General features: G+C 34.6%; 3 protein-coding genes across 11 annotated transcripts; all 3 read left to right on the forward strand.

Annotated features, from left to right (window-relative positions):
- Positions 1-4589: 4589 nt before the first annotated feature.
- On the forward strand, positions 4590-6318 carry LOC140828612 (probable protein phosphatase 2C 8). The gene is made up of 3 exons (XM_073191548.1): positions 4590-5255; positions 5563-5668; positions 6041-6318. The coding sequence occupies exons 1-3, from the start codon at positions 4590-4592 to the stop codon at positions 6316-6318; spliced, it is 1050 nt and encodes a 349-aa protein (XP_073047649.1).
- Positions 6319-14921: 8603 nt separating this feature from the next.
- Positions 14922-19610, forward strand: LOC140825138 (probable polygalacturonase). Of its 9 annotated transcripts, XM_073186709.1 has the most exons (8): positions 14998-15060; positions 15164-15296; positions 15395-15441; positions 15750-16143; positions 17922-18042; positions 18170-18344; positions 18640-18710; positions 18840-19610. In XM_073186709.1, the coding sequence occupies exons 2-8, from the start codon at positions 15279-15281 to the stop codon at positions 19478-19480; spliced, it is 1467 nt and encodes a 488-aa protein (XP_073042810.1). In that variant the 5' UTR covers positions 14998-15060; positions 15164-15278; the 3' UTR covers positions 19481-19610. The 9 variants fall into 9 exon arrangements, with proteins under 9 accessions (XP_073042817.1, XP_073042810.1, XP_073042812.1 ...); XM_073186711.1 differs by having other exon boundaries at positions 15013-15060; positions 15164-15275; positions 15395-16143; XM_073186708.1 differs by lacking the exon at positions 14998-15060 and having other exon boundaries at positions 15068-15296.
- A 1633-nt stretch (positions 19611-21243) lies between these two features.
- Positions 21244-23141, forward strand: LOC140827969 (probable inactive receptor kinase At5g58300). The gene is made up of 2 exons (XM_073190933.1): positions 21244-21956; positions 22530-23141. Exons 1-2 carry the CDS (start codon positions 21440-21442, stop codon positions 23069-23071), a joined length of 1059 nt encoding a protein of 352 aa, XP_073047034.1. The 5' UTR covers positions 21244-21439; the 3' UTR covers positions 23072-23141.
- Positions 23142-24745: the final 1604 nt, after the last annotated feature.

A 24745-nucleotide genomic window follows, 5' to 3' on the forward strand; every position in this document is an offset into this window, starting at 1 on the left:
TATGGTAAATATTGATAGATTAAACTGTAATTTTAAATGTAACTAAGAAAACAATAAAAAAAAATTAAACTGTAATTTGAAATAATAATATTTTTTTAAAAAAAAAAGTGGAAAAAGACAAAATAAAATAAATTTTGTTTTTGTTAAAGAGATTTTTAATAAATAGTAATAGATGCGCAACATTTTCTTTCATGGGATTATTATTATTATGTTTTAAATGTTAAGTAATTTAATCTAAATTTGGACGTTGATGGGGAATATAGATATGATCGATGTATCTTCAGATATTTTATCTGACATGAGTTTCAGCAGGCTAGGAACATGAATGGAATTTGGACAAAATAATTGGACACATGTATCTGAATGACAAAGATACTTCATATGTATATGAATGTATCGAATTCAGTGTGGTGTGTTTATATAATATTTTTTAAATAAATAATTAGATTTTTATTTAAATATAAGTTATATCATATTTGTAAAAACATCACACGTAATTTGAATTTATTATATTTAAATAAACACATATAGTAGTTATAAAAAATAACAAGAGATTAAACTGTAATTTTGAAATTGTGAAAAAAAATAAAGCAAATAATTTGTGTTAAGCGGTCTCACGAATCGTATCTTGTGAGACTGATATTTTATTTGGGTCATTCATATTATTTATTTTTTGATAAATCAATTTTAAAATAACAATACGATGAATTTCAAAGTTCATTCCAATCCTTTTACCCAAACCAAATCTCAAGTCCATCTATCATTCTCGCAATTTTCGGGTCAATATCGCATCTAGGAAATACTATAATATGTTATAAATGGAAGATCTAGATCGGGATCAATCCATAAAGATTAATTTTTTTAAAAAAATCTCAAGTAACCTAAAAATCGAAATATACTTATCCTCTTGCAAGTATTTTATATAGCTAACTGACAATTTTTTTTGTTTATGCTCCAAAAAAATCTCAATTTTGAGCCACAAAGTTGTCTTCGAAATGGGAATCATTGATATGTCCGTAAAGATTTGCATCCTAGGAAAAAGTGGGACCCCCCGTCATGGTTTTGGTCAATTAATTATTGGGAAAGAAAATAATTATTTTTGGACATGGCCGATCTATATATGAATAAGATAAATTGCATCTCCCACCAAATTTCCTGGGTTTTATGTTCAGAAAGAAATAAGAGCGGTGAAAATAACATCTAAACTATTTACATAATAGATGAAACATATATCGAGGGGGATCAAAATTTTATGGAACACCTTGTTTTCTGCCAAGAAAAGTGGTGTTTTTATTGTGTGCGTATATACCGTACAATATATACATACATATATATATATATATATATATATAATTTTGTTACCTTGTCTTTCAAACATGTCTATCAATAAAATGATATGGCAAAAACTTGTGTGAGACGGTCTCACGGGTCGTATTTGTGAGACGGATCTCTTATTTGGGTCACTCATGAAAAAGTGTTACTTTTTATGCTAAGATTATTACTTTTTATTGTGAATATGGATAGGGTTGACCCGTCTCACGGATTATAACCCGTGAGACGGTCTCACATGAGACTCATTCAAATGATATTCACCCTAGCTATTAGATTAGATTGTGTAAATTTTAAAATTTTGGAGATAATATTTGTATTTTTATATTTTAATTTTTTTTAGAAATAATGATAATAAAAAAGAAATTTATGTTTAAGTAACTAATTTAGTAATCGAAACAATTATAATTTTCTAGAATTAAAAATAAGAACAAAAAATGTAAGTGTATAATTTTCAATTTATAAATAATAAATAAACATGTTGTGTATTTAACAAAAAAATAGAGCGTGGATAATTTATATAATTAGGGATTTTGTATTTGCTTATTTGATATAACATTATATATTCTTATCTTAAAAAGTTTTGTTAGGCGGTTTCACGAGTTAATTTTGTAAGACGAATGTAATAGCCGAGCCCGGTGTACGGTATGGTTTAAGATTTTGTATGATTATTGGCTATTTGGGTAAGTTTAAGTATAGTTTGGATGTTAAGAGTTTCGATTTATGATTTTAGTATAGTTGGTTATAGATGATGTGTGCAGTGTTATTGTAGCGGCGTTACGATTAAATTCATGATAAATGGTATATTGATCCAAATGAGGTGAGGCCAATTGGAGTGGTTAGATAAGACATAAGGCTATAACTTTCTTATTTTGAGTTTTGTTCAAATCATTGTGGAAGATAAGCCAAAAGTGTCCCGAAGTGTGTCGTGTGATTCGACGTTCCTCCAGTGACACAGGTTGGGAGATTTAGCATAACTTTTTACTCAGACCTCCAAATGATCTGAAATTTTGAGGGAGTCAAGATAAGACATAGAGCTACAACTTTGTAGTTTACCACTTTTTCTAATTCGGACGGAAAGAGGCGTTTCTGAGGCGATCTTTGAAGAAGCTGTGCGCAGAGTACACTGTGGCAGGACCGATGCAGAAGCGCACCCGCGGTCATGTAAGGACCGCACCCGCGGTCCCAGTGGTTCAGAAAATGGTGTTTGGTCGAAGGCTTGGCGCACCCGCGGCGCTTGTGTGACCGCACCCGCGGTGGAGGTTTGGCCGAGATATTTAGTGCTTTTTGGAGTGGTTGGCCATCACTTTACTCATTTCTTCCCCTTCATTTCGACTTTTCTCTCTACCTTATAGGGTTTTCTTCCATTTCTTTCATTTCCTATCTTCAATCCAAGCTTCTTTTTGACGATTCGAGTTGAGAGCGACGTTCTCCTTGGTGCTAGGAAGCTTATGTAAGCTTTTGGTGCGATTCTTTTAAGGTTTTGAGTTAAGAGTTGACTTGGGTTTGTTATTCTTGTGGATTTATTGTTATGGATTCTTGGATATAGAGTTGATGTTGGTGTTATTTATGGATTATTGTTGTAGGTAGTGAACCAAGAGCTTATTTGAGGTGTTCTATTGGGTTGTAAGTGGAATTTCAGCCCTTGTGCTCACATGATGTTATATGTATTGTGTTTCAAAGGTTTTAATGTGTTATTCCCTTCAATTGATTCATTGTTATGTATTAATTCCATTGCTATGCATATTGGACGTTTTTATGTCTCATTATTGTTCAAAGGGAATAAAAGAAAAAAGAAAGAGTTTCAAAGTGATTGTTAAAGCCAAGAGAGAGTTTAAATGTTTCTATTGGATTGATAAATATATAGCCAGAGAATTGCATGCAATTAGTTGATCAACGACCATAGGCTTATATGCCTCAGAGTTATCGGTTTTTATCGATTTGGGATACGAGCACCCCAGAGCAGAGTTACTATTGATATCAATCCAACCAGAGTAAAGAGAAATACCATCTCATTTCTATGCTATTGCTATGATATTCATGTTCAGAGTTTATGTTTCAGAGTTGATTGTATTTATGATTTCAAAGCTATGTTTTACAGAGTATATTGTCATTGCTATGTAAGAGTTCCACTTGCTGAGATTTATTCTCATTTCAGTTATTTCATGTGATGCGGATCAGAGTGGAGGCCCGGGACGTTGACTGTGGATAGGGGTCATATGCATACACCGTTGGAAGGAAGATTTTGGCATGATCATAGGAATGATATTTTGTATTTTGTTATGTCATTTAAATGATCATGTATTGTTATTTTGTAAAGATGTTTAAAGAAATATATTTTGAAACTCCTTCCATATTTTAAAGAAAAATTTATTTCCGCTGCATATTTTTATTGTTACGGGTCAGAGGTGTCACAACGAACATCCTATTTGGGTCAATCATGATGAAATATTACTTTTTATGTCAAAAATATTATTTATCATTGTAAATATAGATAGATTTGACATGTGAAACTATCTCATAAAAGATTTAATATATTTATATATACATCTCGAAATCCCCATCTTCCTTCTTAACGATGGCAATCACCTATATTTTATGAAAAATTATTTCAAATGAAACGAAATATTAACTGAAACTCCTTTTTTTGGGGGTTAATATATTTCTTTTCCCAAAAAAATATATTTCTTTTCCCAAAGGAAAAACTAAGGGCAAAAACTTGTGTGAGACGGTCTCACGGGTCGTATTCGTGAGACGGATCTCTTATTTGGATCACCCATGAAAAAGTATTACTTTTTATGCTAAGAGTATTACATTTTATTGTGAATATGGGTAGGGTTGACCCGTCTCACAGATTATGATCCGTAAGACGGTCTCACATGAGACTCACTCAAAACTAAGATGCGATAGATATGGGAAATCAAAAATAAGCTTTAAAAAAACCCGAAAATCAGAAAGCAAAAAAAAAAAAAAAAAAATACAAAAAACAAAAGAAAACAAAAACTTAAGTTGTATTTTGAAATTGCCAACTCGTGTATATTAGCGGCTATCTAGCGAAATCCTTCCTCTCTCCGATGCAACTAAAAACTACGTGTCGCTCTCCCCGCCTCGATTCTCTTCCTCTCTACAAATTCCCATACACAGACACGTAGCTCTATATATTCATCTATATTTATACCCTACGATCTCACATTTCTGCGCCGCTTCCAATGTCGTTCATGCATGAGCCAAGACTACCGCGAGAAGATGATCCTGAAAAGATGGCATCAGGTTCCGGCAAGGAAACCTCTCTGCATGCCAGAAGGGCACGTGGAGCCCGTAGGAATAGGCTGCGGATTCAGAGGCTCAAGTCTTTGAGTTTGAAGGCGGAGGGTGGCAGCTTTAAGAATGATCAGGGTTTGGAGCTGCATTCGTCAGCTTCGTCGGCTGAGTTTGTGGATATCGGCAGTGGAAAAGGGGACAGCTTTGGTTGTGGAGAAGAAGGGTTTTCTGAGGGAATGAGTGATGGCTTGGATTTTGGGCACGTGTCGGTGATGGGGCGGCGGAGGGTGATGGAGGACTCTCTGGCGGTGGTTCCGCCTGTCGGGATTGCAGGGGACTACTATTTCTTTGCTGTTTACGACGGGCATGGCGGTGCAGAGGTGGCCAAGAGTTGCTGCGAGAGGCTGCATATTTTTTTGGAGAAGCATGTAGAGAAGGCTAGAAAGTCTCCGTTGGTGGAGGAATTTGATTGGGAGAAGGTGATGGCGGGGTGTTTTAGGAGTATGGATGAAGAGTTTTCAGAGAAGGAGAATGCGGCGGAGATGGGGTCGACGGCGTTGGTTGTCCTGGTGGGGAAGGAGGAGGTCGTAGTGGCGAATTGTGGAGATTCCAGGGCGGTGCTCAGTCGGGGTGGAGCCGCCGTGCCTTTGTCTAGTGATCACAAGGTGACACTGACAGTGTTAACTTTGTTTTCTAATTAATTTAATTTATTAATCCTAAAATAAAGATTTTTTAGTAATTTTCTGTCGGTCCTTGTTTTTACAAAATTCATGATTTCATAATGAGATTGCATGAAATATATAATATTATTTCTCATTGAAATTGTTATGAAAAAATATTTATTTTTTCAGGGCTGTCGTTTTTAGATTTTTGTTCAGATACATGACCTGCCAAAATATTGTATACAGAAGGGATATTTCGTGCTTTATATAATAATAATAATAATTATTTTTAATATTTGGATTATATTAGCCGGACCGACCCGATGAGAAGCAGAGAATAGAAGCTGCAGGAGGAAACATCTTAAACTGGAACGGCTGGCGTGTCCAAGGGGTTCTTGCCACTTCAAGATCCTTAGGTAAGATAACCGAAATGGAGTCTAATTAAAGCGAGATCAAATCCCTTCTATCTTAGGGAGATTGCAACCTCTAATAAAATACGTACGTGGATCTTTCCTTCACAAATTTGTTAAAGAAAAAATCCACGAGGTTGAAAACATTCCTTTAGACTGGTGGAGACGAGTGTGACCCCTGACCCATGATTCTATCGTGGCCTATCATCAAGAATGTGTAGCCATATTCTTTAGCAGATATCATCATCTACTATACTGAATCTTGTTTTAACTTCACTTGATTCTTGAACACATGTATTTGGTGCACTATATTGTTCGAGAAGACACGATCTTTGCCTGCGTTGCTGATCTAAATGATCTCATATATATCACATGCAGGCGATTACTCTCTGAAAAAGTATGTAATCTCAGAGCCCGAGGTCATGGTCGCCAAAAGAACAGAGTCTGACGAGTTCCTCATAATAGCCACAGATGGCCTGTGGGATGTGTTGTGCAATAGGATCGCGTGTCAAGTCGTAAAGAACTGTCTACGTGGGAGAATAGAGCCGCGGCACGATCGAACCGACGCTTCAGAGGCAGCGGCAGCTTTGGTCGAACTAGCCATTTCCAGGGGAAGCAGAGACAACATCAGCGTCATCGTTGTGCAGTTGAAGTGAATCTGCATGTATCAACTTTTGTTCGTGATTTTTCCTTTTTTTTAATAAACTTTTGTTTGTGAATCGGTGGCTTTCGCTTGTTCGTTTTATTTTATTTTTCTTGTTTTTTTGGTAGCTTTAGAGTTGAATGGTAAAAAGTTAGTGTTCCAAGTCTTTGATCTGGATTGGTTTTCCTGGGATTATTTCATCCTACCCTGCATGCACTGATAGTGTTCCAAGTCTTTGATCTGGATTGGTTTTCCTGGGATTATTTCATCCTACATCCAAGGGCCAGAATTTTTTCTGGCCCAATTTTATTTTTTTTTAATTTTTTTTCCCTATGAGGTGGAATCTCAACCACTCATATGGGGTGTGGGGGTGTCCACACCCATAATCGAACTAACCTTTTTCCTGGAGCATCCACATCACAAAAAACTTGGCATCCACCTGTCACATACATACTATATTAATATTTTCATTATCTTACATTCATTTTAAAAATAACACTTTGTTATTTATTGTGTCTCAGTATTTACTTATCTATACATATATTCTTATTTTATATTAAATAAATGTATTTTCAATTTTATTTACATTATTTAAGCGTTTATTTTTTTATTTTAGTTATTTAAAAAAATTAATCTGAGCTATAACCCATGCCAAATTGCAGGACTTCCATGTTCTTTATAAATTATAAGGGAATATATATGAAAATGGAGGAGTGTGCTTTAGTTTGGCGCTTTCGTTGAGAATCAAATAGTCGGGATTAAACACAATAGGGTTACTCCGATTATTTTGTATCATCTGAATTTAAAACTGTTAAATTTCCTACGGGACCCAATCGTTATTGTTCACCGACTAGAATTTCCCGCCTACATGGGTTTCCAAGTTCGTATCTCGAGAAATCAGGTAATTAGCCAGCCTACTTTACACACACACACACACACACACAAATGAATTCTAGACACTGAAGTAGTTTTAATTCGATAAAGGAGGGTTAGATTCTAAGTTTCACATTAGTTATATCATATATGATCAACACATTTAGTTTTATATGATTATTACCTTTTATAAAATTGTATTTTACATATATTGCCATAAATACTTTGACGAGAAATCAATTAGTGCTATCGCTTTCTAAGCACTTTAAATTTCACACAGTATTTTGTTTCCTGAATATTGAAATAAAACTAACAATAAAAAAATGAGCCCACTGGGCCTCGATCTGATCCGGGGTTAACATGAACCCAGCTAATCTTTGGGTATTTACAGTTTGGGTTTAGTTGGGTCCGTGTACCGTCCGACCCATTTGCAACTATATGTATAGTGGATTAGTGGTTGCTTTGTCGACGTCAGTGCGTATAAGGACCGATTACGCTATTTTCGATTCACCTATGTTTTTTTAGCCTTCATATTATTTTTGCGAAGTGCAACTGTGCAGTGAGCTTTTAAAAATATGTCTTCGTACTCTAATTAAGTGAAACTTAAGCTTCAAACTGAATAAGTAGAGTCGATTATGATTTCAAATTTCAAAATATGTGGATTATTCTCTATTCAATCCATTCTCCATACCCATATCATGTAATGATAAAAATTTGCAAAAATACCCATTTTTTATTGTAAAAAGTGTTGTGAAAAAGTAAAAATTTACGGTAAAAAGTAAAAATCTCAAACTCTCAAAATTATCAAACTACACACTTTATAATATTTTTCTCTCAACTCAATTGTTATTTCATTCACAAATGAGTGCTCTATTTATAGAGTTTCATATACAAATATTCCAAAATAAATTACCTCATTACATACATCATCACACACTAATTTTCAATATTCAACACCTAATTTTACCTAATTTTCAACATTCAACATTCAACATACATATTTTAATATTATATTTTCAACACTCCCCCTTGTGATGATGATCATAATGATTGTCTTCATTACGTGTTTTTATACTGCCTCGTTAAAAACCTTACTTGGAAAAACCCATTGGGATAAAAACCATAGTAAGGGAAAAAGAGTGCAGTCACGTAAACTCCCCCTGATGTTGACATGAACAGTTCTTCACAAATTTCGTAGATTGCGCATCCCAATATTATATATGTGCTTTCTGAATATTGACGTAGGAAGTGCCTTTGTGAAGAGATCTGATGAGTTTTCACTTGATCGAATGTGACGAACATCAATACATTTATTCTTCTCAAGCTCCTTGGTGAATGCGAAGAACTTAGGAGGAATATGTTTAGTTCTGTCGCTTTTTATGTATCCTTCTTTCATTTGAGCAACACATGCAGCATTATCTTCATATAGTATCACAGGTTTCTCGTCGAATGATAATCCGCATGAGATTTGGATATGTTGGGTCATTGATTTTAACCACACACATTCACGGCTTGCTTCATGTAGTGCAATAATCTCGGCATGATTTGATGAAGTTGTTACTAGTGTTTGTTTCTGTGAACGCCAAGAAATTGCAGTGCCTCCACGAGTAAATACATATCCAGTTTGGGAACGTGCCTTGTGTGGATCAGATAAGTATCCAGCATCAGCATAACCAATTATACTTGGATTAGCATCTTTTGAATACAAAAGTCCCAAGTCTGTCGTTCCTCGTAGATAACGGAATATATGTTTAATTCCGTTCCAGTGTCTCTTTGTTGGATATGTGCTAAATCTTGCCAACAGATTCACGGCAAAAGATATATCAGGCCTTGTACAATTTGTAAGGTACATAAGGGCACCGATGGCACTTAGATATGGTACTTCTGGACCAAGAATATCTTCATCATCTTCACATGGACGGAATGGATCTTTTTCTATGTTTAATGATCTAACAACCATTGGAGTACTTAAAGGATTTGCTTTATCCATATTAAAACGTTTAAGAATCTTTTCTGTATAATTTGTCTGGTGAACAAACATTCCACATTCTTTTTGTTCGATTTGCAAACCCAGACAATACTTGGTTTTTCCAAGATCCTTCATTTCAAATTCTTCCTTCAAGTATGACACAACTTCTTGAATTTCCTTACTCGTTCCAATGATGTTTAAATCGTCAACATATACAGCAATAATTACGCATCCGGATGTTGTTTTCTTAATGAAAACACAAGGGCATATTGAATTGTTTACATATCCCTTTTTCATCAAATGATCACTTAGTCGATTATACCACATTCGACCTGATTGCTTTAACCCATATAACGATCTTTGTAATTTCACAGAATAACATTCTCTGGGTTTTGAACTTTGTGCTTCAGGCATCTTAAATCCTTAAGGGATTTTCATATATATATTACTATCAAGTGATCCATATAAGTAAGCTGTAACAACATCCATAAGACGCATTTCTAAATTTTCAGATACCGCCAAGCTAATCAAATACCGAAACGTAATTGCATCCATCACAGGAGAATACGTTTCTTCATAATCAATTCCAGGCCTTTGAGAAAAACCTTGTGCAACAAGTCGAGCTTTATATCTTACTATTTCATTTTTCTCATTTCGCTTTCGAATAAAAACTCATTTGTATCCAACAGGTTTTACACCTTCAGGTGTAAGGACTATAGGTCCAAAAACATTACGTTTATTTAGCGAATCTAATTCAACCTGGATGGCATCTTTCCATTTTATCCAATCCTGCCGATTTTTACATTCACCAAAAGATTTTGGTTCATGATCTTCGTTATCATTTATGATGTCGATTGCCACATTATAAGAAAATATATCATCAATTTCATCTATATCTTTTCGGTTCCATATTTTTCCAGTATTAATGTAATTGATAGAGATTTCATAATTCTCGTCAGTTTGTGGTTCTGACAGAACATTTTCATCATCATGTGTTTCTTCAGGAACACCATTCTCTATTTTGTGATCATCATGTGTTTCTTCAGAAACATCATTCTTTATTTTGTGATCATCGTGTTTCTCTATGAATTTTCTTTTGCGAGGATTTTTATCCTTGGAACCGACTGGCCTTCCACGCTTCAGGCGTTTAATGACATCATGAGTATCTTCCATTTGTTTCTTTGGAATTTCAATTCGAGCAGGGGCATTTGCAGCATGTATATATGATTTAGTTACCCCTTTTGTGTCTGCAAATGCATCTGGTATTTGATTTGCTATTCTTTGCAAGTGCACAATTTGCTGTACATCCTTTTCACATTGTTTTGTTCTTGGATCCATATGTAACAATGATGATACATACCACGTAATTTCCTTTTCGGTATGTTTCTGTTCTCCCCCTAACATTGGGAAGATTTCCTCATTAAAATGACAATCAGCAAAACGTGCTGTGAACACGTCTCCTGTCTGAGGTTCAAGATATCGAATGATTGATGGACTATCATAACCGATATAAATTCCAACCTTTCTTTGAGGTCCCATTTTCTTTCGTTGCGGTGGTGCAATAGGCACATACACCATACATCCAAAAATTCTCAGATGAGAAATGTCTGGTTCTTGACCAAATGCAAGCTGTAATGGGGAGTATTTATGATATGCACTTGGTCTGATGCGAATTAATGCAGCGGCATGTAAAATTGCATGTCCCCATATAGAAATAGGGAGTTTTGTTTTCATAATCATTGGTCTAGCAATCATTTGCAGACGTTTAATCAATGATTCAGCCAATCCATTCTGTGTATGTACATGAGCAACAGGATGCTCAACAATGATTCCCATAGACATACAATAATCATTGAAAGTCTGGGAAGTAAATTCACCAGCATTATCAAGTCTAATTTTCTTGATTGTATAATCGGGAAATTGATTCCTCAATTTTATTATTTGAGCAAGTAATCTTGCAAATGCAACATTTCGAGTTGACAATAAACATACAAGTGACCATCTGCTGGAGGCATCAATCAATACCATAAAGTATCTGAATGGTCCACATGGTGGATGGATTGGTCCACAAATATCACCCTGAATACGTTCAAGAAACATTGGTGATTCAGTTTGGATTTTGCCTGGTGATGGTCTTATAATAAGTTTTCCGAGAGAACAAGCTTTACATTGAAACTTATTATTCTGAAAGATCTTCTGGTCTTTCAACGGATGACCATGTGTATTTTCTATAATTCTTCGCATCATTGTTGAACCAGGATGTCCCAATCGATCATGCCAATTGGTTAATATCGAAGAATTATCAACTACCATGTTTGATTCAATGGGACTTATATGTGTATAATGCAATCCAGTAGGGAGCATTGGTAATTTTTCAATCACATATTTCTTTCCTGATTTATATGTGATAAGACACATATATTTCTCATTCCCTTCATTCATTGTTTGAGTATCATACCCATGGGAATATATATCATTAAAACTCAACAAATTTCTTTTCGATTGTGGTGAATATAAAGCATCATTGATCAAAAATTTTGTACCATTAGGTAACAAAAATTGTGCTTTACCACATCCTTTAATCAAGTCTACAAGACCTGATATTGTATTCACCGTTGTTTTTGTTGGTTTTAGTTCCAAGAAATATCTTTTATCTCGGAGGATAGTGTGCGTTGTACCACTATCGGGTATGCAAACTTCAGCTTTGCTCATAGCATTTTCCATATTTGAACTTCAATAAATTACTGGCAATATATATTTAAATATAACACATATCATAATTATACAATAAAACATTATTTTATGAATACATGAAAAACAAATTATTGTACATTTATATTCTACCACTATATTGTTTATTTTCAGAAAAATCATTGAGAAAATCTGCAGCATCAAAATTGTTCATTTCTATCCCACCAACATGTTGATCATTTCCAGAGAAATCATTCATAAAATCACCAGCATCAAGATGAGTTGAATCACTCAAACGGTCACTGCGTTCAGTGAAGTTGGTCTCCTTTTCTTTTCCCTTTAATGATTCTTTATAAAGTTTACAAAGGTGCTCAGGGGCTCGACAAACTTTGGACCAATGTCCTGGAGTACCACATCTGTAACAAGAACTTTCATATCTTTTTGAGTGATTCTCATTAACACTTGTATTCTCATGATGCCTTTTCTGTGGATGGTTTGGGACGCTCTTTTGAGATGAGTTATAACTATCTCTATTATTTTCAAAACCACGGCCTCGACCACGACCACGGCCAAATCCACGTCCACGTCCACGTCCACGACCTCGACCTCGACCTCGACCAAAATCTTGTCTTTGAATTTGATTTTGGTTCCGAGGTTTAAATTCATTTTTATTTACAGCATTTACTTCGGGAAATGCTGTTAATCCAGTGGGTCGGGACTGATGATTTCTCACTAGAAGCTCGTTGTTCTTTTCCGCCACAAGAAGACAGGCGATGAGTTCAGAATATCTGGCAAATCCACGTACTCTATATTGTTGCTGTAGAGTAATATTTGATGCATGAAATGTGGAAAATGTTTTTTCAAGCATCTCAGATTCAGTAATCTCATGGCCACAAAATTTCAATTGCGAGATTATTCTATACATCGCCGAATTGTAATCACTGACTTTTTTAAAGTCTTGGAATCTTAATGTATTCCATTCATCCCGGGCGGTCGGAAGTATAACTTCTCTTATATGTTCAAATCTTTCTTTTAATCCCTTCCACAAAGCCATGGGATTTTTTTCAGTCAGATATTCACATTTCAATCCATCGTCGAGATGTCGACGTAAAAATATTATGGCTCTTGCCTTTTCTTGTGACGTGCATATGCCATTTTCTTTAATGGTCTCGCTTAGACCCAATGACTCGAGATGCATTTCTACATCTAGAGTCCATGTCATATAATTTTTCCCAGTAATGTCAAGAACGATGAATTCGAGCTTTGTCAAGTTTGCCATGGTGGTACTAAAAATCACGATGCATTTTATTAGTTAATGAATATTGCAATACAAAGTAATGGATAAACAACAAGTACAAGTATTCGTAAAAATAAAGAAAACACACGAGGAGGATATTCTCCGATAAATACAAGACTCGTGAGTATGATAACTAAAATAATTAAAAATAACCTTGCGAAAGCCATCTTCTTTTTTTTTTTTCCGAAAATTTGATGAAGAATAATTTTTAGAGAAGAAGAGAAAGTTGGGGTGATTGAATGAGTTTGAGAGATCATATTTATAGGGCAAAAACTAGCCGTTTTGTTACCGTTTATGACCGTTGGTGAATAAAAGAATAAATGTATGTATTTGTATAATTTTATGGTAATAATATGGTATATATAATATTAGACATGTTTAAATAATTATATATATCATATCATAATATTATAACGACTGTCATAATTTATTTTGTTTAAAAACCTTATAGGCTTTTATACTTGTCGTATCCCTTGCCGGGAGTGTGGGATGTCGTCTTAACATCCTCCCAGGATTTATAACAAGTTTATGAAAAATTTATTTTATTATTTCTAATAATAACATTATATTGTATATTAAATAAATACACAATAAATAAATAACAGTAAAATAAATATAATTACTTTTATTACCTTTTTCTTCTGTTTGGAGCTTGGAAAAATATGTAGGACTTTTAGAGCTTCGTGCTGATAACGTGTTGTGAAAAAGTAAAAATTTACGGTAAAAAGTAAAAATCTCAAACTCTCAAAATTATCAAACTACATACTTTATAATATTTTTCTCTCAACTCAATTGTTATTTCATTCACAAATGAGTGCTCTATTTATAGAGTTTCATATACAAATATTTCAAAATAAATTACCTCATTACATACATCATCACACACTAATTTTCAATATTCAACACCTAATTTTACCTAATTTTCAACATTCAACATTCAACATACATATTTTAATATTATATTTTCAACAAAAAGTTTGGTTATTCATGGCATTCTATAAATTCAAATTTTAAAAGTAATTTACAAGCAATATGTAATAAATTACATAAATCCAATAAGTGTTCCCGATATTTTTTTTTTAAAAAAATTGTTTTGACTTGATATGCATGTAAAATATGAGCCAATAATTGTGTCCGTATGGGCTTAGCTCAGTTGGTCATCAACAGTAAATCTTGGAGCAATGACCAAGGATCGAGTCTCGCAAGCGGTAGTGTGAGAGTTAAATTCCCTCCAATTAGGGGGTTGGCTGAGTTACCATGATTTACCTCCTCTCACAATCTTGTTGAGCCGAGATGAAGGGCGTCTAAAGTGAACGATTTCAACTGTGGAGCAATGAGCCAATAATTGTGGTAGACAAGTCGCAATTTAATGGACGACGTTAATGAAATGATCTGGCAAGCATGTGCGCCTGTTCCATAATTCAGGCTAGTTAGGGGCTCAGTCTCACGCCACATGCTGTTGTGATTTGTGAACCTCAAAATTACTTTTTTCATATATTATACAATTTCTGCAAATTTTATGAAAATGAGCTGTTAATACTGATAATATTTTATTTGAATTTCAATACTAAATGGAATATCATTAATTAGTACAATTTCTACACTAAATGCAAATATACGTAATCTCCAATCTATTAATTTGCAATAATTAATGAAAAAAGTATAATTATAATTATGTATATTAGTCTGTTCGCAATTCCGATCTTTATATTGTCAAGATTTTTATTTTTTTTCCACGTTGATTAATACAAAATCGACATGCCGACGACTTGTTGATAAAAAAGATCGAAGTTACCAAGACAAAAATTCAAAGATATAAAAATAAAATTGAATTTCAAATTCCAGTATTTCTTTCCATATTTTTTAGAAAAACCCACACCGAAGAGAGGGGACATCAGTCGAAAGAAAAAGTTATCCGTTGATAGGTATTAGAATGTCAGTAGTCTCTTGATTATTGATATAAAATTACGAAGCATCTCCGCTTTTTCTTCTGATGTATGATAAAATATTACTTAAATAATTATAAAGGCCGTTCCTTCTCGCCTCTCGGTGACCACTTTGTCTAGCCCTTTGAAACCCGGCTACCTCACGACAAAGATGAGCTCCGCGTGTAACCTTTACACACCCACACGCACACAGAGTAATGGGTTTGTTTGTGTTTGTATGAATTCTGGTTTTTTGTTACCAAGTTTCTACTTTTTGTAGCCCCGTTTCTTTATGATTGGAGTTGTGCTGACTATTTTTCATTTTTTATTGCAGATTTGGTCTAATCATTTTGGGAGATCTTTGTTTGGAGTTTTGTCTTTGTATCATTTCCAGATCTTTGTTTTTTTTTTAAAATTATTATATGAATCTTTGATTGAGCATGCAGTTTTTCAGACTTTTCCACTGTGTTGCGTATGTTGAAGCGGAAAATTATTGAATTTTTCTGTTGTATCCTCACCGTTTGGCTTATCAGAAAAATCTGAACTTTGGTGACTCATTTCATAAATAATTCATTTTCGCTACTTCGTCTGAGCTTAATCCTACTCGACTTTGATTAAGAAATATTTTTTCTTGGAACTCTTGTGTCATTTCTTCACCAAATTCGCTTACAAGATTTAACCCCCACCAGATTTGCAAAGAATACGGGAAACATAATCAAGAACCAGTTCAAAATGCACCAGCACCCACTTGTTGTTTCGATTCTTCTATCCTTTGGGGTGGTTATATCTCTGTTGACAAATTGCTCTAGATTGGTCAATGCCGAGTGGGTTACATGCTCGGGAATCGTACCAATCAGGTACCGAAGCGATGTCATATCGATAGAGGATTTTGGTGGTGTTGGCGATGGAGTGACTTTGAACACGAAAGCGTTTCAGGAGGCAATATACCGAATTCAGCATTTGAGGAGGCCGGGTGGCAGTTTACTTTATGTTCCTGCTGGAGAGTTTTTAACAGGACCCTTTAATCTCACTAGCCACATGACTCTGTTCTTGGCTAGAAATGCTGTTATCAAAGCTACAACGGTATGCAAATGTTCTCTTTCATCATCTCATTGGAATATTTCCTGTCTCTAACTCGCTTTAATCTTTAAAATTTTGTGGTTCGGATATTTTGTTTAATTGAGTTTCTGGGACTGTTATGGGTTTTCTTGTGTGGGAAAAAGGCCGCTCTATCATTAGTTTCCCTTAAGATTTGAATGTCTTTGAGGTTGAGAAGCCATTTTTTCCGAAAGTCTGTGCTACTGAGAGGAGGCTCAAACAATAGTACTATGCCTTAACATGCCCTTAAGTAGAAGATTGAGAATTATTTGCCAGAAGTTAATATTTAAGGCATACACACACTAATTGGTCCGGCATCAGGCACGGCAGCCAGCTTTAAGAAATATATGGAGTTATGTACATTAGGATTTTGAACTTGGATCCCATGCCATGTTGAAACTATGTCCTAAACTATAAACATTTTGCATTCTCCCACCTTAGGCGAAATTCATTGATGTGCGAGTGGTTATGTTGGTAAGTTATAAAATAGTGGTGAAGGGAGGGGGAGACCAGCTGGAACCGTTTACAGCACACGCAGAGGCGAAATCAAAGGGGGGCGGTGGGTGCGGTCGCCCCCTCGTTTTTTTATAGAGTAGGGTGCTAGATTTGATTATTTTATTTCACTTTCCTCTTATTAAAATTTGCACTTGCCTCCCCTAAAATTTTTAATATATTTTTTCACCCCCTAACTTCATTTTTCTGGTTCCGTCCTTGAGTACACCCTCCCTTTTTGATTTATATTTTCTGTAAAAAAGAAGCAAATGATTTTACCCATCGTGTTTTTTTAAATATTTTTAATTTTTAATTTTCAGTTTTGTCTATTCATTACGTTTCTGGTTCCTCCACTTATCTAAGTTAGATTTGACATGTTGAAACTTTTGATCAGTTTGTTAGATGAGTTAGTTTTCTTGAAAATGAACATATAAGATGATGCGATTAAAAGTTCCGATGGATAACTTGACTGGGCCCATATGTATGTTGATTGATGAGATTTTAATGGAGTGATGTTGAGCTGGTATGAGAGGCTATTACGTGATTTTGCGATTGAATGGCGAAGAATAAGATGTTAGGGAGCACATCAAAGAGGTGTGTGGGCCGAGGAGCTGGCTTGAGCATGTTATTGTCAGTTAAAGACCATCATCAATGCATCATGGCCTGCCAGCTATCCTAGAGGACAAGACAATGTCTTTCGAAAAAAATAGTAAATATTTAAACTGTAGACTATAAGACTATTTGGAGGAGCTAGAAAATGAATATAGAGAGAGAATACCATATTATGTTGGATGTATCACAGGAAAATATACATATATGTGGTAAAATGCGACAGGGAGAGATGTTGACTGTTTCTGCTCACTTTCTCTCTTCCTCTGCCCTTAGGTAAGACATATGGTTTGTCACTTTGTTATGAAAGATCATGCCTTTATTCATATGTTTGGAAGAGCTAAACAATGATGTTATATTACCATAGCTTCTGCTAAAAGAGTACAAAACTACTCATGCATATATTGAATGCATGGAAGGTGCAAGAGTGATACTGCTTGACTGTGTTAGATTCCTTCATCTGTTTCATTCTTAGTCATTTTTTGAGTCTATTATAAAATAGTATAAGAATGCTTGTTTATGATAATGAGACTTGTGAACTTAAGTATGTTCGTATGTCTAAAACAATGTCATCATTTCTTGACCTCATCTTTTATTATTCTCACTCTTATACATATGGGTGTTTCTTTACTCTTTTTTTTTTTTAATTCTCAATGCTCTAGGATACGGATCAATGGCCGTTGATAAATCCCTTGCCTTCTTATGGAAGAGGAAGAGAACTGCCTGGAGGAAGGTATATGAGCTTCATCCATGGAGATGGGCTACATGATGTGATAATCACAGGTCGGTATGAGTGAAATAATCTCAAGGACTAAATAAACATAATGTAGTCATCCTTCTGTTTTATATTTCGTACGAGGGAAAATTATAGTTTTTGTTCAACCATTTGTTCATTTATTTACTTTTATAGGTGAAAATGGGACGATTGATGGTCAAGGTGAAGTCTGGTGGAACATGTGGAGGCAAAGAACTCTTCAGTTTACTAGGCCTAACCTCGTCGAATTGGTGAACTCCAAAAGTATAACAATTTCCAATGTTATTTTCAAGAACTCGCCCTTTTGGAATATACACCCCGTGTATTGCAGGTAATAGCATTGCATTTCCCGGGTTTTAACTACCAAAATTATTGGTCAAATTTAGAGATCATAATAAACTGTTGTTAGAAAGATAATTTACTGCGCCAGTGATTGTATGTGATTTAGTTTTAATAAACTGAAGAATATCGAGAGAGCTGTCTTAAAATTTATGCTGTGTGTTGTCGTGCCAAATTAATTTTGATATCCCTTTCCTTTTATTTGGGTTTAAATTTAGAGTCTTGAAATTCTAAAACAGAGAGTATCTGGTTTAACTTTTTAAGTAATTTCTTTTCACTATTTTCAGCTATGTTGTCGTTCAATATGTTACCATCCTGGCTCCTGCGGACTCTCCCAACACCGATGGAATTGATCCAGGTAAGATATGTCAAGAAATTGATTGGAACTCACGTTTTTTATGAAGTATTTCTTTCATGGTTTATTTATTCCGCATGAAATATGACTAATATTCTATATTACTTTTGTTTTGCCTATTTCATGATATAGACTCGAGCTCTCATGTATGCATCGAGGACTCCTACATATCTACAGGAGATGACCTCGTAGCGGTGAAGAGTGGGTGGGATGAATATGGAATCGCTTATAATCGCCCTAGTCAAGGTATAACAATTAGACGAGTAACTGGTTCGTCACCATTTGCCGGAATTGCTGTTGGAAGTGAAACCTCCGGTGGAGTCCAGGACGTATTAGCAGAGCACATAAGTCTGTTCAATATGGGAGTCGGGATCCATTTGAAAACCAATGTAGGCCGAGGAGGAATCATACGAAACATCACTTTCTCTAATATTTACATAGAGAATGCACGAAAGGGGATCAAGATCTCGGGGGATGTTGGAGACCACCCTGACGAGAACTATAATCCTAATGCTCTCCCAACTTTGAAAGACATCACGATCAAGGACGTGTGGGGAGAGAAGGTTCTACAACCCGGTTTGATTCACGGGCTGAAGAATGCACCATTTACTGGGATCTGTCTTTCGAATATCGATCTTCGTGGATCCCCGGGTTCTAGAAATCTTCCATGGCAGTGCTCTGATGTGAGTGGAGCCGCGGTTGAAGTGAGCCCATGGCCATGTTCTGAACTGACCAGCAGTCAGCAGCTAGGTGCTTGTTCTTCTTCTTTCTGAGAGTTGGTGAAATTTGTTTAATCTTTTGATTAAAATTATATGGTAAATTATGGTTATTTCAATGTATCAAGGAAGGGATTTGAGTGGCTATGTATCAATATTTGAGTTTCTCATTAACATTATGTTTTTTTACCTCCGGAGATTCTATGGGAAATTGGAAACGTCGAAGTGAGCTGTGGCTGGTTACGAGGACTTTTTGTTTGCACACAAAATTATTTTTCCAGTCTGAATATGGTATATTGCCATATTGGTGTTATTTGGTCGTGAGAAAGAACAAGGAAACAAATTAAGCTCCTAGTTAACAAATTAATAGTAGTTAAATACTTTTTTTTTTTTTTATAGGAGAAATAAGATATTATGTATTAAATAAACAGTACTTACATCCATCAACCACGATGGATAAAAATCCTCCATCAACATGAACGAAAAGGATGAGATAATAAAGCAAAATGCGCTAAAAGAGGTTAAATTGAAATTGAATTGTTGGATTAATATGAATATTTTTAGATTTGTTTGTTATTTTCATATTGAAGTTAGTTTTTTTCTTATCAAATGAATTAGATTTAATTTTGTGTTGTAACAAGTTTATTTTTTCCTATAGTTATGTCTTTTTTAAAAAAATCTTTGTAATGCATCTATAAAGTGTACGCATAAGATGAATCATCGTATTTTGATCTCATAATTCTTATATGGTATCAGTTGTCATTCATATCTCATCTAATTTTTTTATTAAATTGCATACTTTTCCATCGATTTTCTTCATCATAGTTGACAAAAAACATCTCCAACCTCCTCAGTTCCTATCAAAACATTATTCATCACTACGACAAACCTTCTCAACTATTCTTGTTACTCCTTATTGACAGGAAACAATTATGGCTCATGGAGCTGTGCGGTAGCGATGACATTCCATACTCAAACAAGTTTTGCTTTGTCAGTGGTCTCTTACAATGCCACAAAAAAAGATAATTTTTCCACCTGAGAATGGTGTAATGACTTAATGGGGAGTTGGATTCTCACAAAATTTTTGAATTAAAATTGTTCAACTAATTTTTTCAATGTTAAATTAAAATATATGTATAGGAAGTTGGCAATTTACTTTAACTGCACAGGATGAGATGATCTTTCATTTTGCGTTTTCGGATCCACAAATCTTAATAATATTATTTACTTGTGCATTTTTTTAATAAAATATTGTCAATGAATTTGAAAGTGATCCACGTGCAGTTACTTAAAGGAATTGGAATACATGTACCCGTATTGGGTTCCAAATAAGAATGTTCTGATTGTCTATATTTGATTTTTATTACTATAGATAAATTAATAAACATATTTTTTACTACAAAATTTTTCTTAAAAATCATATAATATATCTATTAATTTCATATCATAATAATATCCTTTGGTTCTGATATCAAGATATAGTGTATATATATATGTAGATTGTCTATATCTATTCGTTTCATACCATAATATCCTAATGTCCTTTGGCTTCAAATAACATCTTATTATCAACATAAACCTTATTTCATGTTACTTTCTTTGAAGTTTTGTTTTTGAAGTCAGAGCCCAACAAAAAATTATTATCTTTTTTGCAAAGCTACCTTTTAAAAAATGTTATAAATAAGAATCTCTCTACCCAAACTCGTCTACTAATCGACATCTTTAATTTATTAAAGACATACAAAAGACAGTTAAATTCACGGAACTTCCTAGATCTAGCTCGTTATTACATATGCATTTGAATGATACAAAACCAGTCTTCCTATAAGAAACAAAACTCATTTTTTGTATACGTTGTATACCAAGAAGAACACCTCAAACCAATAAGAATCATCCGATATGTCCGATCGAATCATCAAATAGGCATCCAAACCCTCAAGATTTGCAAACCTATTCCAGAACATACAAATCTAAGCCAAAAAGAAAACTGAAGAAGATTTCAAGAAAAGAAAGAAGATGTTATCCAGAGCTTTGAACCCTAAACATAAAAGAAGCCCTCAAGCCGGAGAATGTAGCCTCCCGTCCACGTTTTCTGTTTATGGGTACGAAGAGTTCGGGTTAGGTTACATGGATGACGTCCCATTAACCTCGTTCGAAGGATTCGACATTGCCTACAGTTGTAACTCTGTTAGCAAGAAGTTTAGTTGCAATAATACTAAAAACGGTAATAGTTCGGAGTCGATGCAGATGACACTTAGGCAGGTTTTGAGGGCTTCGGTTGGGGTTATGGGGGAAAGCCCATTAGCCATGACTGAAAAAGTAGTTCTCTCAGGAGGGATTATTTGTGCAGTGAAAAGGTTTAGGAGAGTTGTGATAAGAAAGAGTGAGTTCGGGAGGAGGATCGAAAGGGTGGCACAGATTGGGAATCAGTGTCAATATTTGGTGCCTGTTTCAGCTTATTTGTACGCAAAGAGGATCAAATTTGTGGTTTGTAGCTATTATCCTATGGGGAGTCTCGCTGATTTGCTTGCTGGTAAGATTTTAGCATATAGATACATATGTAGTTTATTAATGACTTTTTAGATGCCTCATAATAATTAAGGCAAAAACTTTTGTGAGACGGTCTCACGGGTCGTATCTGTGAGACGAGTCTCTTATTTGGGTCACTCATTAAAAAGTATTACTTTTTATGCTAAGAGTATTACTTTTTATTGTGAATATAGGTAGGATTGACCCGTCTCACAGATTTTGATCCGTGAAACGGTCTCACATGAGACCCACTCCATAATTAATTCAAGATTTTTTTTATCTTGACAATATTTTTCGTCTAAAATAACTCTCATCAGATATCTTCTATGTCTTGAATCAATTGAAAAACTTTTATTCAAATCTTCTTAAAAATAATTTTAATTAGATTTTGTGTTATTTCTCTCCATGGTTTCTTAAAATCAAATCTCCAACTAGACTTAACTCTTAAATCTAATGTTATTTTCTTAAGAAGGCTGGAAGCTATGATGCATTTAATACATGGCATTTTATCGATGATAAATATTCTGAAAATTAGTTTGATATCGATGCGTGCATCCCAAAATATTTTCTTGATTAGGAGCAAGGGAACAAGGCCAAACTGCCCTACAATGGAAGCATCGCCTCAAGATAATCCAATGCATTGCAAAATCAATTGGATACATCCACTCACAAAACCATCCGAGAGAAAAACACTTGCAAGTAAACGTCCACGGCGACATCAAGTCCTCCAATGTCATGGTCGACATCGACTTCACCGCCCATCTATCGAACTACGGTTTCGTCCAACTGGCAGAGAATGTCATGAACATCGACGACCCGGAGCAGACAGTGTCTCTGTCCCCACAACCAGAGCAGCTGTACACAGAAATGATGTCGCGGGAAAGCGATATACATAACTTTGGGGTTGTGCTGATGGATATCCTTGGATGGCCCAACAAGGTTTCATCGATGGAAGAATTTAGGAACAACTACTTTGAATTCTGCGTAGAGGGAAGAGATCTAAAGCAAGCAATCAAGCTTTACGAAATCGCCTTGGGATGTACAAATAGTGTGGCGGATGCCAGGCCTACTATACAACATATCCTTTCATGTCTAGAAGATACATATTATATAGTTTGAAGTAGTTATCATAAATACACTAATGCATGTAGAATTTTTAGTAACACTCGTGTAAAATTTTTGTGTTTGTTGAACACCAAGAACATATGTGTTCCATCTCAAATATCGTTGGATAAATGAAGAGAAAAGAAGAGTGAAGAGAGGTGAATGAAAAAGGAAATGAGACTTGTCCCACATTAAAAAAATAGCAAAGATTAGTCTATGTTGTAAGCTCTAAGTGTGAGCTAAGAGTTTGTGCTACAAGGAGTACTAGAAGTTTTTAGAAGGAGAAGATGCTGATAGGTTGTGTCTCGGTAAAACACACATGCGCGCGGCCGGCTTGTGCGGTGCGGTGCGATCTTTGACCGATATTAATGTTTTTGGACTAAATTTATTTGTAAATTTTGTTAACACTATCACCCGCACTTGTGCGAACCACTACAGTGAGCACAAGCTATCTTCCGAACAGAACTAGGCGCGCGGGTGCACGTTTTCTCGTGCGGATGCGCGCCAACTGTTGGAACCATGTGCCTACGGTGCACGTCTTCTCGCACAAGATTTTTTAGTATTTTATTGTTTAATTATTCACATATAAACTCATATAAATAAAATTATCCAACAATAACTCATGAAAACTACCTCAATGGACGTGAAAGTAGAAAATGATATAAATGCTTGACCATTAATCAAAAATTCGATTTTTCAATCAAAATTTTTCGAACTAACTTATCACACAGTATTACTCAATGGAATTTAGTTTATTAACGATTTAAAAGCTGACATTGGTTCGGGATTTAATAAAGAAAATAGGAAAAAAATTTCCGTGTGGAGACAGACAATTTGTGTACAATGAACCAATTAGCAAGTGACAGGTTTCGATATGAGTACGCACCTTCATCTGTCCCCCATTTTCAGTTTTTACACGGCTTGCTGGTTTGACACGTGGAATCACAACAGGTACGTACGACGAAATCAAAGTTCCAAAGGTGACAACGACTGGGCGAAACTCATTGGCTATTATAAACATTTTTTTTATTATTAAAAAATATACAATTCAATATCTATATTTCTTATAATTTTATTTATTTTTTCCTGACAACGTCAAAATTTTTTTATATCATATTAAATAACAATAAAATGAGAATTTTTTTATATATAAATCGTGTTTCTGATAATTTAATTAATTTGTACGAAATAGCAAATAAATTCAAATATATGTGATGGAGAGAATAATAAGTAATATAGTTACAAAAATTAACAAATGTTGAAAATAAAATTAAATATGAATTATTTTGCAATAATTTTAAATTATTGAGATCATAGTAATCTAATTATAATCATAAAATTAAATTATGTTATTTATTATGATAAATTTGTAAAAATATTTTGAATAGTTTATAAAGCTAATACTATGATTAGAGCTTAATTCATTACCGCTTGTGGAATACTGATCCTAATAATTATTTGTACTCGTGCATACATAAATTCGAACTAACAAGTACTCCGATTTGAATAAGTACTTCATTTATAAGACCATATAGTATTTATTTAAGAGTGAGTCTCATGTGAGACCGTCTCACGGATCATAATATGTGAGACGGGTCAACCCTACTCATATTCACAATAAAAAGTAATACACTTAGCATAAAAAGTAATACTTTTTCATGGTGACCCAAATAAGAGATCCGTCTCACA

The sequence above is a fragment of the Primulina eburnea genome, chromosome 3 (assembly GCF_022965805.1).
Source record: "Primulina eburnea isolate SZY01 chromosome 3, ASM2296580v1, whole genome shotgun sequence".
In the NCBI taxonomy this organism is placed as follows: domain Eukaryota; kingdom Viridiplantae; phylum Streptophyta; class Magnoliopsida; order Lamiales; family Gesneriaceae; genus Primulina; species Primulina eburnea.

Excerpts from the sequence above, each read along its gene's own strand:
- LOC140828612 (XM_073191548.1), top strand. The coding sequence starts at position 4,590 with ATGGCATCAGGTTCCGGCAAGGAAACCTCTCTGCATGCCAGAAGGGCA. Across the intron at positions 5,256-5,562 it reads CTTTGTCTAGTGATCACAAG|CCGGACCGACCCGATGAGAA; the intron begins GTGACACTGACA and ends GGATTATATTAG. Across the intron at positions 5,669-6,040 it reads TGCCACTTCAAGATCCTTAG|GCGATTACTCTCTGAAAAAG; the intron begins GTAAGATAACCG and ends TATCACATGCAG.
- LOC140825138 (XM_073186709.1), top strand. Across the intron at positions 18,043-18,169 it reads ACATGATGTGATAATCACAG|GTGAAAATGGGACGATTGAT; the intron begins GTCGGTATGAGT and ends TTACTTTTATAG. Across the intron at positions 18,711-18,839 it reads CACCGATGGAATTGATCCAG|ACTCGAGCTCTCATGTATGC; the intron begins GTAAGATATGTC and ends TTCATGATATAG.
- LOC140827969 (XM_073190933.1), top strand. The coding sequence starts at position 21,440 with ATGTTATCCAGAGCTTTGAACCCTAAACATAAAAGAAGCCCTCAAGCC. Across the intron at positions 21,957-22,529 it reads TCTCGCTGATTTGCTTGCTG|GAGCAAGGGAACAAGGCCAA; the intron begins GTAAGATTTTAG and ends TTTCTTGATTAG.